The sequence below is a fragment of the Aedes aegypti genome, chromosome 3 (genome assembly GCF_002204515.2).
Source record: "Aedes aegypti strain LVP_AGWG chromosome 3, AaegL5.0 Primary Assembly, whole genome shotgun sequence".
Taxonomy (NCBI): Eukaryota; Metazoa; Arthropoda; class Insecta; order Diptera; family Culicidae; genus Aedes; species Aedes aegypti.
The window spans coordinates 374,117,177-374,135,268 of NC_035109.1; the positions used below are offsets into that span (position 1 = coordinate 374,117,177).

The window sequence follows — 18,092 nt, forward strand, 5'->3', positions numbered from 1 at the left end:
CTTTGTGGTCCCATATTACGGGTTTCCCGGTTGCCATTCCGGTGCTCCAAAAGGACCAGAATAACCATCCATTCATTCCTTTGGCAAAATATATCCAAACATAAAAAAATCGTAAAGAATTGGGCACAATTAATTTGGTTTTGTTGGGGTTCAAATCTGAGTAATTTCATCGAATGGTCCAGATTGGCCACCTCCCGGGACTCCAGGAACCGGTTCCGCATGGACCATACTGGACCGCATTTTTCAGGGAATGTGCGCCGGTATTTGTTTCCTAATTACAGAAAAAAAATTATGCCAAAGTAACCATCAACCGAATAGTGCCGATGTGAATTACATATATAGAACTGCGATGGAAACTTACTTGTCGGATGTTCCGGGTTTCCGGAACCGGGTATAAATAACTAAGTGATTTGAGAATCTCTATTCACAGTGCACGTGAATACCTGTTCAACAATATGAGGACGGTTCAGATTAATAATTAACAATTATTGTTTATTTACGAAACTACAGGTCGTCAAAGTAAGGGTCTCTAAAGGGACTTTTTTCGTATGTAGCAGGTTCCTGGTGGCCACAGTGACCAAATCCGGATCTCCGGGAGGGTTTCCTAAACTAGACATGTGTGCCCTTCATTTAAGCCCAACAGAACTAAATTCGGTCAACACATTGATTTTTGCGAGCTGTTTGAATTTTCGGGTCGAAAACGACCCTAAATCAAAATTTGTAACTTTTTATGGAAGCTTCCCTAGGGGTCTTCAAATTTTTTTTTCTACAAAAACAAAACTTCCCACAAAAAAAAAAGCCTGATTTGCTACTGAAAAGGAGTCGCTAAAGAAATTTCTCGCCGATTCCTTGCAGAAATTTTCTACAGCGGCTCCCATTTGAACTGACAGTTCTTTTCAATAGCGTACTGCGATCAGAAAAAAAAAACCCGCATTCTTGATCGATTCCTTGCAGAAATTTCCCATGCATCAAGATAGGCCGAGAAATTACTTGTCAGCAGCAATTTATAACTTTTTGTTACGGACTAAGGAAGGTTAAATTAATAAAAGTTTAAAATTGATGACATTTTGATTAAAGATTGAATTGGGAATAAAGTTTAAAAATTCACAAATCGCTTCTAAAATGTCTATCGATACAAAAACACTGTTTGCATTGTTTGGAATTCGACTGATAAAAAAGTTCTCGATGTCGACTGGTAATGTTTGCCCCTCAATATTTTTATGAAGTAGGAGCCTCTGACGACATACAATATCCCGACTTTCCAGACAATCTTTCCAAAATCATCCAGATATTTGAAAACATACAGCTTGGCATCCCTGCCTACAGGCGTCTTCAGCAGCTTAACAAAACGTATGACGAGTTGTATAACTTTCTTACCTGCCATACCATTTGTTGCTCTGCTGAATATTTCTTACTCTATTCAATCCTTTGCAAAAAAATCTCTAGTAGAAAATTCTTTCCTGATTTTATAGATATCTATATCAAAAGTATGATAATATGTTCAGCAAAAAAAAAAAAATGTTAAATTGTGTTATAATTTAAGTCCGATGTTTTATTAACAACATATATCAAGCCAAACTTTTCAATCCGACGTATCTGCAAAAATAAACAAATCGAGATTTGCTTTGCATGGGCTTGACAAACGCATAATCTACCTATTGTGTCTATAAAAGTATTCCTACATCCATTTTTTGATTTTTAGAAATAAATTAAAATTATGCCCTATGTGCACTTTACTCAGTGTTTTTAATTTGGCTACATACACCCTTCGTTTGCAAAGCGACTCAACTGTCAACATTTTTCATGCTAGCACATACACCGTACATATGCTCATAGTAAAGCGACCTATATGTAGAATCAAAACATAAAATTTCGAACACCAGATACGTCATACTGTTTCCAAATCACTAAACATGTTGGAAATCGAGAGAATTGGATTTCCACAGTTGAGCGAGCTGACGGGTCGGCAAACTGATGTGGAACATCATCAGTATTCGGTTTAAGACAATATTTCTCACCAAATTTCGCACAAGAACTGTTCTTCTCCTGCTTTTGTTATTTACGGCTCCGCTTATGGTTTATTCTTATCAACCCCCCGCGAAGTGACAGATAACGCAATTTTCACGTACTTACTTTCAACGTAAACAATGGGGCCATCCACCACTGCCGGCACAATTTTTCACTATGGCAAATCGGAATTTTGTTTCGTTGTTGACGGGTGCAAAACAACGAATGGAATGAAATGAAATAAGGGCGAGTCTGATATTTTCGTCTGCCAATGGAAATAAATTTAATAAAATCACCAAGTTTAAGCACCAAATGAACTTAAGAGCGTACCAATTCGTTCGGTGAAAAGATTAAATGACGTGTTAGTGCTTTGTTTTGTGGAAAAGTAATCTATAAGAAATTACTTACAGTACAGCCTAACTGATTTGTGGATCGCTTTTATGCCCTCAAAAGAAAGCGCTGGCCGTAACATAAAATAAAATAAAATATTGTGGGCCTCGTGGCCGTGCGGTTAGTGTCGTTAGGCATTTAAGCGCATCGTGTCATTGGGTGTGGGTTCGATTTCCGCTTCAGCCATTGAAACTTTTCGTCAGGAATGTTTCTCAACTGTGCCACTGGAGCATCTTTATCCATTGTCTAGTGTTAAGTTACATTCCGTACAACTAAATGGCTGAAGACGGTGTCCTTATCTTTTTATTTGAGATCGAATCAAGTCGAAAAGCGATTTTTTTTTTATATTTGCAGTTTTTTTCTATGCGGATTAGAACACTTTTTCTCATACTCACCACCAGAGGTCTAAGTTTCAATTAAATAAGCCTATGAACTGAAAATGAAAAATACGATGACGTCACGCTGCAACTTTCAGCGTGAAGAAAACCTTTACTGCGGGCGATGTATACAGAAAAATAAACGATTTCGTTGCACATTCATCCACGCATTGTTCATACGGTGAACATTCGTGTTGGCGTGGATGTCATTTTATGTAAACATATTTAGATCGGAAAAAATCAACAAGAAAAGGAGACCGTGGATAAGTCCATTGGATGAACTATCCAGCTTTTTAAAAGCGGCAATGGCCGCCAAAAGTTAGCTTACTTTCTGGTAGGGATCCAACATATTGACGTTTGGCTTTGGTCCGGTCAATTGACTTGTCCACCGGTGTGATACATTCACTCGGTTAAAGAATTTTGACACTTTAACGGGTCACGTAGATGCTTTCCACGTGTTTCGGTCAAGTGTCAAAATTCTTGGACTGAGTAAATTTAGTGCACCGGTGGATAAGTCCATATCAAGCGACCCAAGTCAAACGTCAGATGACTAGATCCCTTTTTGTAAAAGTGGGCTAATTTTTGGTGATATTAGCGTTCGTAAAAGCGGGATACTTCATCCAATAAGCTTATCTGATTGAAACTTAGACATCTGGTGGTGAGGATGAGAAAAAAAGTGTTCAAATCCGCAAAAGAAAATGTACTGCGAGTTGATATGATCTCAGATTGATTTCAAGCTTATAACTACAGTCAATTTCCCATAAATTAATGATTATCGTAAATATCTAAGGGATGATTCAAATATTACGTAACGAAGAAATTTGCCAATTTAAACCCCCTCCCTCCCTGAAGTAACAGGTTTTATATGGAAATTTTCAATTTATTGTATGGACCGAAACACTACAAAATATCCCTTACCTCCCATTGTTGTGTTACGTAATATTTGAACGATTCCTTACAAATTTGTCTTGGCTTGAATTGCCAAGGGGTCAAAAAATAATTTCGTAAACAAAGGAACGGTTACTCTAAGCAACTTACAGCATGCGGACCACATCACACCACTATTCCAAACTCGCTCGTGGGCCATACAAAATCTTCCCGATGACCATACAAATCCTTTTAGAGAATCGCTTTTTAGTGATCACTCGTTTATAATGATGTTACAAATGCCAAACAAAAAATGTAAAACTTTTTTTATGTCCATCAAGCATAATTCAAGTTTACGCCCTATTTTGAGCACACTCCATGATTTCATTGAGTTTGACAGTACCACGGACCAAATTTTTTCGGTACATTGACGTTGTACTGCAGCTGTCATGATGCTCCCGAGTTGATTCTTATCAATCCTAATAATAGCCATTGTTTGTTAGTTTCGCCAAGAAGCACCATTTCACTGGCATTCGGATTGGATACCAAGGGCTAATTAAAGTCATAAGCTTACAAGGCCATGGGCATTAATTACTTATTTATCTTCTCTTGGCTTAAAGGGATCACTCCACACCCTCATATCTGTGAAAGACGTCGTTGAGAATTAATTTATGTGCTTCATGATTTCGAAAAAAAAACTTACTTCCAGGCTGGATTTCTTCCTGTCGAATATTTGCTCGGTTGATTTGCTGAATTTTCTCTAAAATTGGACAGTGAATATTAAAATGGTGCCTTAACATTCGGATCATTCAGAGCTTACTGTATTCCTCTGGGTGCAACATTGGTTGGATGATGATCGGGTAGCATGCCAATCCAATCAGTCCCACGATGCTTCCAATAAACAGCGCGTAATTCTTTCCTCGCAGTCTAACCGGTGCCATTCTTGATGTGATTTATTATTTCACCTTCCTGTATTAAAAATAGACGAAAATATACTCAATTTCGTTGCAAAATTCAAAGGATTTCTTCACCTTGCACCGAAATATTGTGAAATGTTATGCAAATCGCGCCGAACACCCAGAGAGCAACACACATGACTTTGACAGTTCTCTTTGGAGTTTGGGCACATCATCGATGGGTGGGTGAAGGAATGAAAATGCATTTTTATGCAATCATCGCCCCTGAGACTGAGATCAGGGAGTCTCCCCGTCATGAATAAATCTTCTTTACCGACCGTTCGTGTAAACAGTCAGAAAAAGCATCCTATACTCGGTCAGACGGTCAGTGTCAGTGAAGCAAAGTTTTTCTCCTTGCTCCAAACAATCGAAAATTTCCTTGGAAAAATCTGCAATTTTCCCATGAAAAGTGAACCATGACCAACGTGACGGTGGTGTTCGAGTACGAAGAACCGGAATATTGTCGACTGTGCCTGGCGGAGCCCACCAAACACAATGAACTGACGACCATTGGACGAGCTTCTGGCAGCGAAGTCCACAAAGACATCATCCCAATCATACGGGAGCTTTTGATGATACAGGTTTTTATATTTCAGTTTCTTGCGTAGATTTACCAGGGTTAAAACGTGATTGAATTCCAGCTTGATCCGGAAAAGGACTCGGCTTCGTTCATCTGTTCGACATGTCTGGAGAGTCTGGTGGAATTTCACCAGTACAAATCCCGCTGCCAGACGAATAACGATGCCCTGCAGAAGAAAGCCACCGACCGGAAGAAAAAGCAGATCGAGCTGGCTAAGAGTGCCATCCAGAGCACGGATGTCCTGGACCAGGTCAGGGACGGCGACCCGATAAAGGTGATTATACGGATGAACGCCGAAGGGAAGGCTTCCGTAAGCTTACAGGTCCAGTCGAAGCAGCCAGTAGTTGAGATACCCAAAAGCGTTGAGGCGCCGTCCCCAGCGGTCACTCGGCCAATTGTTGCTGCATCTAAAGCAGTTTCAGCCCCCGCAAAACCGAAGAAGCTCCCCAAGCAGGAGTTCTACTTCTATAAGACGCTTAACTCCAATTGCGGGCTCATCTACGGCGGATTCCGGTACTGCGCATCGATTCCCCGCTGGAACGGAACGCACTGGATCTGTGAACAGCGCAGGAGCCACAACTGCAAGGCGTTGATCTACGTGGACGTGACGTACAGCGCATTCTATCTACATTCCGAACATGATCACGATCCACCGCTGGTGAGGCCGAACTTCAGCATCTACAAAGCGGCGGATGTGCTGAGCAAGGTGATCGAGAAGGAGAAGCAAATCCGAATAGCTCGGCAGGCCACAAAGGTAATTGAGCAACCGTTTCTATGTATGTAGGTTCAGAACAGGTATTAGGTCTCTTATTCGACTTTGGGTATCTATATTGAGTCTAGTCTTTAATTTTGATGGCTGGTCTCTCAAGTCTATTTTACCAAAATGGTTATTATTATTATCTTTATTAAAGAGACTTTCAGCTTAGATCGTGGCTGGTTCGTCCTGGAACCAAAATGGTCTATAAAGTCATTTTTTCCTTATTCTGCTTGCAGTTATTTCTGATGCAAAAACCTACAGGTTTCAAATAAACTTTTCAGAGACTATAATTCTTCTCAGATTCCTCGAGGAGAAGCTTCAAGCATAATTCTTTTAGAGATTCCTCTACTCTACCCATTCTTCCTGAAATTATTTCAGCGGTTTTTCTAAGGATGCTTAGAAGAATTTCTCTATAATTTGCTCCAGAAAATCGTTGAGTACTCATCAAAACACATCAAATACTATCTTAGGATTTCTGGCACTTTTTTCCACTGGCTAATCATTTGACATATTACTCCAGTTGTTACCCTAAGGGATCTTCCAATGATCAGGGCTGGTATCGGGTCACTTTAGTGATTTGATCACTAAAGCCATTTTGTCCACAAAAATTGTCACTACACACTTAAATTATTTTACGGATTCCTGTAAAATTTCAACAGCTTAACAGTTCGGTGAAATAAATTAACGGAGTACGGTAAATTTTTACAGTATTCGGTGAAAAATCACCGGAATCCGTAAAATTTCGATGGAATTATGGTGATTTATTTCACCGAACTGTTCAGCTGTTGAGATTACGGTGAAATTTATTGTAAGAGCTTAGTGTATAATATAGACCTGTGCTCCGAATTATTTTTAATCGGCAGCGGCGTCAGAGCATTTTTGCATCGGCGGCGGTGGCGTAATCGGCGCCACGCATTTTGCATGTTTCGGGGCGTATGTCGGCGTGGACAAAATCTATATAAATAAAAATGTTCAAAAAATATCTGAATAAACAATTTTTGAACAATAGGATTCTCAATTGAAATATATTTGAAACAATACGGCGATTTAATTGGCTGTCTTACATTTCTTGGATATTTTTGAGGATTCGTTGAGTATCCTTGTAAGATCCTCAAACATGCTTCTTAGGATTTTTGAAAAAAAATCTCTGGGATGATACACAAATTATGTCACGCTAAATTTCACGATTGTCACGATTTTTGTATTAATGCTCCGAACATTTTGTAAGGCTTGTCACCCTTGATTTGGCTCACCCCCCTTGGAGCGAGACATAATTTGTACATGACCAGCCTTCAGAAACTTCTGCTGCAAAACCCGAAAAACTCTTGATAATATAGGTGGTTTTTGTAGGAGCTCTTATGAAGATTTTATTTGTTAAATCAAGGAAGAACTCTGGGATAAATTTCTAGAGAAGATTATAAAGTTATTTTTTTGAGGAATATCTGAAGATTTTTTGTTGTTGTAGGAATTCTGGCATAATACTTGGAGGAATTTTTCGGTAATTCTTGGAAATTTTCTTCAACAGTTCATGTAAAAATCATAAAATAATCTGAAGAAGGTCCTACACAAATATTTTAATGAATTCTCACAGGAATCTGTAGTTTAATTTTTCAAGAAATGAAGAATGGAATAATCTTTAAAATAACTATTGTAGGAACTTCTAGATGATTCCTTTTGAGAATGTTCTGTGGCCCTTTTAAAGAAATGCAAGAAGAAATTGAAAAAGTTCTAACATGAATATATGAAGAAATCCTTTCAAACTTGTTGGAAAAACCATTGAAGAAATTCATGAAGGAATCCCTGAAGAAATCCCAGAACCCTTGGAAAACTCTCGTGAGCATTTCTGGAAATATTTCTAAAAGATTCGTGGGACTAACCCGACAGGCGTACCTAAGAGAAACTTTTCGTTGCATTGCAAAATAATATTTTGATCACTGAATCACTGGAGGAAGACATAGAACAATATCTTGAATTATTTCTGACGTAGTCCTTGAATAAATGCATTGAAATATATCAGGGTATAGTTTTAGAAGAATTGTTGGAGTAATTATTGAATGAATCTGCGGAGAAATTGGAGAAAGAATTACTGGAAGGATGTTTGAAAAAAAAGGAGTGTTTGAAGGATTCTTTAAAGATTTTTTGAGAAAAATATACAGAAGAGTTCTTTCAGTTAACAGTCTTCTAAGATCATCTTTCTACTCTGAGATTTAAACAAGCATGCTTTGAATAAATCTCAATTAGCAGGATCGTTTTGAATCCTGATTTTATCCGATCTCAGTAAGCGGGATTTGTTCTGGGATTCAATCCCAGGATGGAATCTTCATGTATGAGTTGTCATTCTTTTTCAACAGCAAGGTGTGTGAAAAATTTGTTTTGTCATCTTTTATATAACTAAAATTGTTTCATTTTAGGTTTTTTATGAAGAAAAATATCACCCATAGACTCCATACTCTCCAGCAATTCCGCTTTCATTGGGATAGGAACATAACATATAATCCATGATTATACCTTCTGATGGACGACCGATTTAGAAAAAAAGATTAAATGTTGCACCTTTAACTATTTGATCGAACTGTCCAGCAGCAATATTCGTGTTTCCAACAAGTGATTATAAGGAGTTTTGAATGGGAAAATTCCTATAAAAATGAAAATCGTTCTTGAGCGTTAGTACTTTATAAGAGAAATTGATTTGAACTCTCATCTCCCCATCGTGCTTCTTTTTGCTGAGAATGAATTTCAAATAGTTCATATGGATTTCCGAACAACCCTCCTCTATAAACTTTTATAAAGACGAAAAACGACCCCTCTATGGCTGTTTCTGAAACAAGACGAAAATTTTAGTTCAAAGTGCTTCATATACTTTAAAATAAGGCCGATGCGCTGAGAAGTATGTTGATGACATCAATATTTCATTTTATTCATTCATAATAATTTGATTAATTTATAAATTCTATAAATTCCGAGCACTGGTCTGATACTTTTTGCTTCAAGCATGCTCTTCACATTATAGAGGATTCCGCTCCACTACAAATCCGAATCTAAAGCTTTGGTTGAATTGTTATGAATTCACTGTAAAGAAAAAGTAACGTGAGTTTTTAGATTTTCTCAAATTTGAATACCGTTTTGATTCATATTACGGACACTTAAGGCCTCAGTGAAGTATAACCCAGCTTGGACCATACAAAATAAATAATTCTGTATGATTTTTTAGCGTTATCGAGCGTCGGAAGCCCTTAACTTTCGGATGGTGGGTAAAGAATACGCGTCCGCAACTTGAATAATTTTAAATAAATCAAAACGTGTGGCTTTTTCATGATTCTTATTCCGGACGCTCCCTCATATTTGCCTCATATTCCGGACGCTTTGATTCGAATTACAGACAGCTCATGATAATCATTAATGGAACAGTCAAATCATCAATTGAAATCATTCAACCACTTAAGAGACGTCTAAGGTAGTTGGGCATTATAAATTTGCAATGATATTTATGGAAAAAAACCTAATAAACCGAGCCCCGAAAATGAGAACTTTTGGACGGCGAAAATTGAAACATTTCGTGTGAAATGTTTCCCATACCAGGGTGTCGACTCAATTTTGAAAATAAAATTCCCTGACTTTCCCTGACCTTCCAGTCGTTTTCCAGAAAAATTCCAGGAAAATCAATTGGTTAATTTGAACCGAAATTAGTACAATTTGTTCAAGAAGATACATATCCGTTAATTTGCATGATGTTATAGATCGTATGAATAAACTGAACAAAAGCTATTACTTTACTGAAATATATTTGTCAGATAATATTTTTAGCGTTTATTCTAGTTGATATGTTAAAACTGAGTAATTGAACTAAGGTGTGCTAATACGATCATCCACAATGCTGTCTAAGTGTAAGAAATGTATCTTGAAATTTGGCTATTACTTTTTCCAGGTAAAATTCTAGCCATTGTCGAGTAACTTTTTTGGAGAATGGCTTCAAGAAATTCCTCTTGAAATTCCTAAACATATTTTTACAGATATTTCTTCAATACTTTTCCATGTCGATTTTCCTTAGAAGCTCCTTATCTCCATTGTTTTATAAAAATTGTTAGAGTATTTCTTTCAATCTTGAATTTCTCCAAGAATCGAATTTGGATTTTTTAGGATTATTTCAAGAACACGTCTAAAGATATTTTTCAGGAATCACATAGAGTTTTTCCCAAAATGCTTTCGAATTTTCAAGCTCACAGATCTAGAAAACCTGACAACCGTTGAAAATTTGATAGGTTGGTTGCATTCTGGAATGCTCAAGCGATCAAATTTTCAGTTCAGGGCGCTGTTTGCTTCTTTAGACTAGTGTAATTCGAGGTATGGCTTCGTATTATAATCATCTTGACGGAATGCATTCAGGGATTGAACGAGATACGCGTATTTCGACCTCAACTGTAAGGCCGTCTTCAGTGTCGTGTACTAGACTCGACTTCAGATTATTTCAAACAATCAGTGGCGATTCCCTAACCTCAAATCTACCTGTTCCACGATTAGAAATTCTTGGATTTCAGCAACAAATTTGCATGTAATGAGTAGAGATTTGTTGGAAAGGACAATTTCAATAATTATTTTTAGATTTATAATCTAAATTTGCCGAAATAGTCATTTTTAGAGTCGTAGAACAGGTAGAAAGTGAGGTTACGAGTCGCCACTGCAAACAATATTCCTAAAATTTCTGCTTTTCAATAATGTTCTGGAGAATTTCCTGGGTATATTCTAAGTAAAAAACTGGTCATATCTAGGAGACAGCTCCTGAAAAAAATCCTGAAGAAAGGTGGTATTATCTGAACAAACTATTTTCAGAAACAACTTGAAAAAAATAAACAAGAAGTATCCTGTCTATATCCTGATATCTGAAACATCCGTATTTTCGACAAAATTTTAGTTTTTTTATTTATTTTCTCGTGCTGCAATTTTACATCAAATATAATAAAAGTGAAACTGTCCAGAACATTAAACCGAAAAATTGTACCATCATCGGGACCACAAATTCAGAAAACCAAACAGTGTTAAGAGCTGAACAATTGATCGATTGACCACCACCAGCCAGTAACCATTTTTTTTTTCAAATAAATTATTGTTTGATTCATCAGATGTATGCTCTTGGAATTTCGAGATCATAGGCTTTTATTCATCATCACTTAAATACGAGAATCCTTATTGGTTTTTCTCTATACTTAGTTTCACCAGTTCTACTTAGATATTTTGAGCAAACTTGTAAGGATTGACATAATTTGATGGATTGGACTCCATTTTTTTTTAAGCGAATGCGCCAAACTAGGCATTGAGTTGATCTAGGAAACTTAACAACAAAATATTTTTAAAGCAATCCACAGCAATTTCGATGAAGTTGTTCGGAGAGTATTGTTGATGCTTTTTAATTCAGAAAAATTGAATTCTGAGGATAAATACAAACAGTAAAGTACAATTTACTCTATTATGCATAAGAGTATTTCCTCAATGGTTATTGCTAGTTTAAAAGATTGATTACCCTTTTTATTCCATATATCGTATTGCTGACTTAGCCTGAGCAATAACTTTCCAGACAATTTGATGTTGTAGTATTGATGTTTTTTCCCTGACCTCAAGTGAAATTCCCTGACTTTCCCTGACCTTCCAGGTCAAAAATTTAATTCCCTGACATTCCCTGACTTTCCAGGTTTTTCCAGGTAATCGACACCCTGCATACAAACGAGAGTGTCCGGAATTTGAAGCTGTCCGTAATATGAATCAAAACGGTACTATGGACATAAAGCACTTTATCAAACCCGAATCCACTTCGTTAAACATTTGCACACTAACAGCTGTAAATAAGGGAAAAATATTGGCATAAAACTATAAAGATCATTTGAAGAGAAAAACACTTGGTCCAACGGGTCAAGAGCATTTGTTGTATCCTGTCAAAGATAATTGTTCACTAATGTTCGATAAATTATCATGGTTAACTCGATTTATTTTTATAATACTCATCAATCAAGGATCGAATCCTAGAATTCAATCCTCCCATACAAAGTGCATGATTCAATGCATGCCTGGATTGGAATATAATGAGCGCATGCAATCGATCTTGTCCTGTGAGTTTTTAATCTCAGCAACTCTTGGAGAGAGATTTTTGAAGACTGTTCAGTTATCTTTATAAGAATTAATATGCAGATGTCCATATGTATTACTGTTGCATTTGATTCGTATGGTCAAATTTACATGGAGCAGAAAAGCGGGCGAGTGGGTGAATGGAGTAAGTGAAAATAATTTGTTTATTTTACTGGATGTGTGTATTAACGTTTTGAATTCATGCGTAAAGCTGTGAGGCCATTCAGACCATTACCATAAGTAAGAGATTCCTGACAGTTTCCAACATTTATTATATAATAGAGCGAAAGATTGTTGACCTGTCATTTATAACTTCGTAACAAGTTGGTGGCATGCAATCTTATTTTGAATTTTTTAGTAGAAAAAAGTAGCGGAAAATAATTTTCTGTACCACTTCTAAGTTGTCCTCTCTGACAGTTTCTAAATGAAATTAAAAAAAAAAGAAATAATTCGACGTAGACCTAAATATAACTAAATTAAAATACCGTAAATTTTCTAATCACGTGGGGCAAGATAAAAGTTTCGCATTAGAGATTGAATTTGTGTTTGCTTTTTAGGTTGCTATAGCAGCACATAAAATAATGCTGGAGGCAAAAAATCTGCTTCTATATGGTTTCTGAACATAAATTTTAATGGAGTTTTAATATCAGTGTAAATAAACAAGGTTCGCAATTATCATAGAACAACAGAACGTGCTGATAATTCAAGAAACATTCAACTCAAAGCGTTAAAAGCTATTAGAATTCGTTAGAACATTATATTTACAAAGTACACTGATATTAAAACTCCATTAAAATTTATGTTCAGAAACCATATAGAAGCAGATTTCTTGCCTCCAGCATTATTTTATGTGCTGCTTTTAAATTTTACGTGTGAACAATAAAATTGAAAGTTCATGCATTTATATACCACTAGCATTGCAATGGACGATAAAGGTTACATTAGTACAACCTATTTAAGCTGCCAATGTTTTTGAAGAGCATAAACTTGTATACCAACGGTCGAAAAAATGTATCGCCATCCTATTCCTTTGCTGATATTGTACAAGTTTTACAGGGTATTAACATGTTTATTACTATAATGAACACCGCATTTCAAGCAAATTTGGATTATATCTGGGATAGTACTAAGCATAAGTTGTAAGTATTAAAACATACGCAGTGGTTTCAAATTCTCCAGCAGCAAATTCTCTTGTTGGTATCACCCCGCAGCTGCTAACATCAGCACGATCAGATGATTTTCTATTCCATGGATTTTTACCTCGGATCTCACCGAATCCGTTACAAGATGTATTAACTTTCATTTTCTGTGTATGCGTATTTGATTTTTTATCATCATTTTTTACAAGAAGAGAAATCGGAAATATATTTGACTAATTCAATCAATGATCAAAGATAAAATATATTAGCGTGACCGTTTGAAATAAGTTGCACCTGCTTATTTTTAAATGCACCTCCCATTTGTTTTATGTGTGCGCTGCATTTAAAAATAAGCGTGACAAGACTTTTATTTTTATATGCGTGACTGATAAATTGCAAGTGTCAAGCTTGATTGCAAAAATCTATAGGTGCTGCACATAAATTCCAATTGGAGATTGAGCTCAGTGTATGTGATACTTAAAGAAGCTCCGCAATATTAAGTATCTCCGTGCGTCATGAAGTTTGAGAAAATTAAGCACAAATCAGCACAAAACCGATTTTTCAAGGTTCGTGCTGTGTTGGTCTAGAGCCCGATTTTATGTAACTTTATTTGAGAGAGTAAGGCAAACTTTTATCCGGATACTGTCTGAACTCAAAATCAAAGAGTCTTTAAATGGAGGCAAACTGTCTGGGTACTAAAGCTGAAAATTAGGCATACAAATTTCTCACGAATCGTTTACAATTCCTCAGAAAACATTGTGATGGAAATTCTGAAAAAAAATCGAAGGCGATTCAGGACTGCATTTTCTGGTCGAGAAAATCGAATAAAGTTTGACCTAAAAAAGAATGAATATTCAGAATAATATCGTAGAAGATAAGTAGATGAAAAGACCGAATTTAGTACTATACCATTTAATTCCACTAGAGTTTGTATCCTTTGACAGATACGCGTATTTCGGCCTCAACTGTAAAGCCGTCTTCAGTGTCGAGTCTAAAAATACCAACGAAGTAAAAAAACTTGTAAAAAATACCAACTATGAAATTTATTTTTTTTTAATTTAGGTGTTATGAAGCACTTTTTAAAAAATAAATTTTTAGTTGTGTAAAATGAACTATTCGTTAGTCATTTATGTATTTTGGAGAATATCTAGAACCTGAAATTGTTTTTGTTTAAATCTGGAAAAAAAAACTGGAAATCTCAGGAAATTTCATTTCTGTAAATGAGTAGACACCCTGTTAAAATGTCAGTGAGCGAAATAAGGAGCACGTGCGAGATATAAGTACTTTACGGTATATAGAATCACTTATAAGGAATCGAAGTCTTATTTTCTGATTTCTTTTTGGCTTCTTGGTTCCAGTTTGGTTGTTGTTTGGTCTCTTTTTTCAGGCAAGATGTATAAAGTTGCTACCATCCCTTTTTGCTCCTATCTAATAGCTAAATAAAATACGCGATTTTTCTTTCCAAATTCAGGAAAACAGCAAAAACGATGTCGATCCAACGGGGGCCCGAGCTCTGGACGAGGCTCTATCGTCCAGGGATATGCGAATCAAGGAAGAATCTGACTCCGATCTGGATAGTGATGAAGAGGATGACGAAATGGACTCCAACGATGGCTCATCTGTGTTGGCCGATTCCAAAACTGTGGATGTTGAAATGCTGCCAGTTGTAAAGGTTAAGGAAGAACCTCATACAGCTACAGCGCCTCCGGTACCGCCCGCGAAACGTATTAAAATAAACGCTGGAGATAACACCTACTTTATTAAGGAACTAACATAAGCTAGAGACGGTCATTCTGACCCAATCACATTACATAAAGCCCATGGTACTCTCTTATTATTAACATGTATTGTTTTATTGTTCTACACTGATACATTTATAGAGAAACACGCCCCTCTCCTCTTAACCATTATCCTTCGAACTGGCAACACACTCTCGAATTTGGTGCACCATCCACTGGACTCCGTCCTGCAGGCCCTCACCGGTCAGCGCATTACTCGAACTGATGTGCCACGGTTTGTCTTTGATCTTTTCCAGTCCCAGCCCGGCGGCAATCTTGACGCTACTCAGCGCATCCGTGCAGTCCATCTTGTTGGCAAAGAACAGAATCGGAACCCGTCGGTTGGCAATGTCCGGGTGCTGCAACAGCAGTTCCAGTTCGTCTTTCACAACCACTGCAAACAAGAATAAAATGGATCGGTGATCGTTTGTATTGTTATTTTGACGAAGAGAGGTTCCTCACCCAATCGCATCCGGTCGCTCGAGTCGATGACGAATACAATTCCCTGACAAGATTTGAATTGATGCTCCCAGAGGCTGCGATAGCGGGTCGCACCGGACATGTCGAACGCGGTGAAGAATACTCCCTGATCTATGGAGAAATGGTAGAACATTAGTACTGGTCTGGATACGCGAAATATGAATATTAAATTTGCATTTCGACGGATGTTAGAATTGAAAACGGTTGAAATGGTGAGCTCGTTTTATACTAGTCTTTTTTCTATTGGGATGTGCGATTTTGCGTTTCTCCTTGCCAATCTTGTAGTTTAAATTGTGATAAGAAATTGAGTTTATGTGTTCAGACACTAGGAATAATGTAATACAGCACTGGCAAGGAGAAAGTACACAAAGCCCGATTTTCATATAAAATGGTAAAGTTTGGAGACTGTATGGGTAGGAATGAGAATGTTTCACGAGAATTGGGTGAATATAGACTCTAGAAGATTTTGTAGATCATAAGGACCTGAATTCCAGGACGATTTGGATGACTTTCAACATCCAATATATTGTCAAAATATGTGGACACGTCTGTGAGGGCTTAAACGTAGACATCACTCGCTGAAAATAGTTTATGAACCTGTGTAGATAATGGACAAAACTTCAGAAAGTTCTGGACACCTTAACATTGTTCTAGATTAATCATATATTTCTAAATACCCTGGCGCATCGTAACTTATTACAATTAATTGTGTCCTGGTGATATATGGAAGCACCGTTGTGATGGAGTCCGTGGGCTCGGCAATTACACACGAAAGAGTCTTCCACACCACGAACTCAACTTTCCGACTTAGCAATCACTTCTATTCTTCCCGAGGAACCTTCGCTTAACTTGTTGTTTGCTTCCGATCCCAGACTTAAGTGAACAAGCTCCCATCGATCGATCTCCACTCTCCTTTTACAAGTCCCCATCTCCATCCTCCTCCCATTCCTCCCGTTGCTCCACTCCCTTTCTCTTTACAATCCTAAAGGTTTTAGTGTTGTTGTGTTTTTGAAACATTTCAAACCGAGGGGAGTACAATGATTTCTCTAACTGGGTTTTGAATTCAATTTTAGCCTATAGCAGTGGTTCTCAACTTAACTTAATATTGCTTTCTTTTATATATTTCTTTAATTACTAACAATATTTTTAGGTGAAACACTAACAATATAATAAGTTTTAGTTATTTAATATCATATGATAAGTTATTTTAACTAATAAGATAAGGGAATACTAATACAATTATTTATTGAAAACTCAAATTAAGTAGGCCTTTATTGTTGCCGATATCGTCGGTAACACTATAAAAATCAAGATTCCTGGCGTTAGCGTTAGGATTCTGGTAAATATTGTTGGAATGGTAGAAGAATCGTCGGTTGAGAAAGTAGAAGCATTAACCTAAGAATGCTAATGTCGCTACTGTTCGTGTTACCAACATCTAGTTTGCCACGCGTTGACAGCTTGAGTACCGGTCCTCAAAGTGTCAAATAAATTTTAAAATCATCCACTACAACATCGCATCTAACAAACAATGAAAAGATACAGTTTTAGATGATTATAAGGGTTTATTCATATATTTCATAACGCTAAAAATGGCCATTTTTGATACCCACCCACCCCCTCGTAACGCATTTTGTATGGAAATTTTTCAAATTTTGTATGAGCTGTAACATACCATGGACACCCACCCACCCCCTTCAGCGTTATGAAATTTGTGAATGGGCCCTAAACTAATTCAGTTTTGTGAGAACAGCGCCATTAGCGTTCTACTACTAATATTTCTATTGTTGAGAAGCATGCGTCGTCGTAGGTAAAAGTGTGGAAGATTCATTGAGAGAGGTATGATATTTGAATAAGTTATGTTGAATTGTAAATGTATACCTGGTTTGAATAAAGAGAGTTGAGGTATCAGTCAGTTAGCAGGGTGTCTACTCATTTACAGAAATGAAATTCCCTGAGTTTTCCAGGTTTAAAAATTAATTCTAGGTTAAAGAAATTCCTCAAAACATACGAATATTTAATTTAAGATGATTAAAAACTTTTTTTTATCAAATTAAAGGTACCTTCAAAAATAAATTTATCTAGGAAAAAATTTAAAAAAAGGTGATTTTTGTTGTTTACCACGAAAATCAAGAATGTTTATCCAATGATCTGGAAGGGCCTTTCTCATATCCTTTCTCTTAAAATGGGATTCATATGTACAGGGTGTCCGCGAAATATGATCTCGCATTGAAAACAATGAAAAAGTCAATGTCCAGTACCATTTATAATTCAACTATATGTTAACACAAAATACAACTTTTAAAACATTTCGAAATAACTGCCTGTAACTGAGTTAGGCAAATTTAAATTTTTCGGAGACGTTTTTCCTGAGGGCCGCTAGTCATACTGGAGATATGTTATCCCTAAAACCTAAAAGAGATGAATCCAAATGTCCTATTATTATTTGAAGTAACCTACTAGTGGCTTCAAGTTAGACTGGAAATAGAAAATTGTGCGGTTCAAATCCAGAGTTCTATGGACTTTTCTCTTATGCCATAAAGCTCGGAAAACAGCTCATTTTAAGACATCTCAATACATTTGGGTTCGTTTTGCAATTATTTGAAATCGGAAATGTGTCAAACTTACTTCTTAAGAATATAGGTAATAA

General features: G+C 36.7%; 3 protein-coding genes and 1 long non-coding RNA gene across 18 annotated transcripts in view; 1 reads left to right on the forward strand and 3 right to left on the reverse strand.

Moving 5' to 3' along the window:
* Nucleotides 1-4,206: 4,206 nt before the first annotated feature.
* LOC5574196 (small integral membrane protein 20) lies at nt 4,207-4,782 on the reverse strand. 2 transcript variants are annotated; one of them, XM_001661203.2, is made up of 4 exons: nt 4,673-4,782; nt 4,462-4,610; nt 4,345-4,401; nt 4,207-4,283 (listed from the first exon to the last, which is right to left on the reverse strand). In XM_001661203.2, the coding sequence occupies exons 2-4, from the start codon at nt 4,580-4,582 to the stop codon at nt 4,237-4,239; spliced, it is 225 nt and encodes a 74-aa protein (XP_001661253.1). In that variant the 5' UTR covers nt 4,583-4,610; nt 4,673-4,782; the 3' UTR covers nt 4,207-4,236. The 2 variants fall into 2 exon arrangements, with proteins under 2 accessions (XP_001661253.1, XP_021707338.1); XM_021851646.1 differs by having other exon boundaries at nt 4,678-4,743.
* Nucleotides 4,783-4,886: 104 nt separating this feature from the next.
* LOC5574195 lies at nt 4,887-15,028 on the forward strand. Its single transcript, XM_001661202.2, has 3 exons — nt 4,887-5,178; nt 5,239-5,931; nt 14,659-15,028. Exons 1-3 carry the CDS (start codon nt 5,014-5,016, stop codon nt 14,962-14,964), a joined length of 1,164 nt encoding a protein of 387 aa, XP_001661252.1. The 5' UTR covers nt 4,887-5,013; the 3' UTR covers nt 14,965-15,028.
* On the reverse strand, nt 8,327-12,456 carry LOC110678593. Its single transcript, XR_002501767.1, has 3 exons — nt 11,823-12,456; nt 11,717-11,762; nt 8,327-9,003 (listed from the first exon to the last, which is right to left on the reverse strand). It is a non-coding gene; the product is annotated as an uncharacterized LOC110678593 (long non-coding RNA).
* The window catches only part of LOC5574194 (ADP-ribosylation factor-like protein 6), a 58,023-nt gene continuing 54,944 nt past the window's right edge, over nt 15,014-18,092 (reverse strand). For 11 of the 14 annotated variants that reach the window (XM_021851636.1, XM_021851637.1, XM_021851642.1 and 8 more), the window contains 2 exons: nt 15,428-15,556; nt 15,015-15,359 (listed from right to left, as the gene is read on the reverse strand). In XM_021851636.1, coding sequence (XP_021707328.1) covers nt 15,088-15,359; nt 15,428-15,556 — 401 coding nt within the window. In that variant the 3' untranslated portion in view covers nt 15,015-15,087. Of the gene's footprint in view, nt 15,360-15,427; nt 15,557-18,092 lie in introns of all 14 variants that reach the window. The other 3 variants (XM_021851645.1, XM_021851644.1, XM_021851639.1) reach the window with 1 other exon arrangement.

Bases quoted from the DNA above. Each gene is read 5' to 3' on its own strand.
- LOC5574196 (XM_001661203.2), bottom strand. From the start codon at position 4,582: ATGGCACCGGTTAGACTGCGAGGAAAGAATTACGCGCTGTTTATTGGA. The intron at 4,402-4,461 runs GTAAGCTCTGAA...GTCCAATTTTAG, and splicing joins GTTGCACCCAGAGGAATACA to AGAAAATTCAGCAAATCAAC. The intron at 4,284-4,344 runs GTAAGTTTTTTT...CGTCTTTCACAG, and splicing joins GGAAGAAATCCAGCCTGGAA to ATATGAGGGTGTGGAGTGAT.
- LOC5574195 (XM_001661202.2), top strand. From the start codon at position 5,014: ATGACCAACGTGACGGTGGTGTTCGAGTACGAAGAACCGGAATATTGT. The intron at 5,179-5,238 runs GTTTTTATATTT...ATTGAATTCCAG, and splicing joins GGGAGCTTTTGATGATACAG to CTTGATCCGGAAAAGGACTC. The intron at 5,932-14,658 runs GTAATTGAGCAA...TTCCAAATTCAG, and splicing joins TAGCTCGGCAGGCCACAAAG to GAAAACAGCAAAAACGATGT.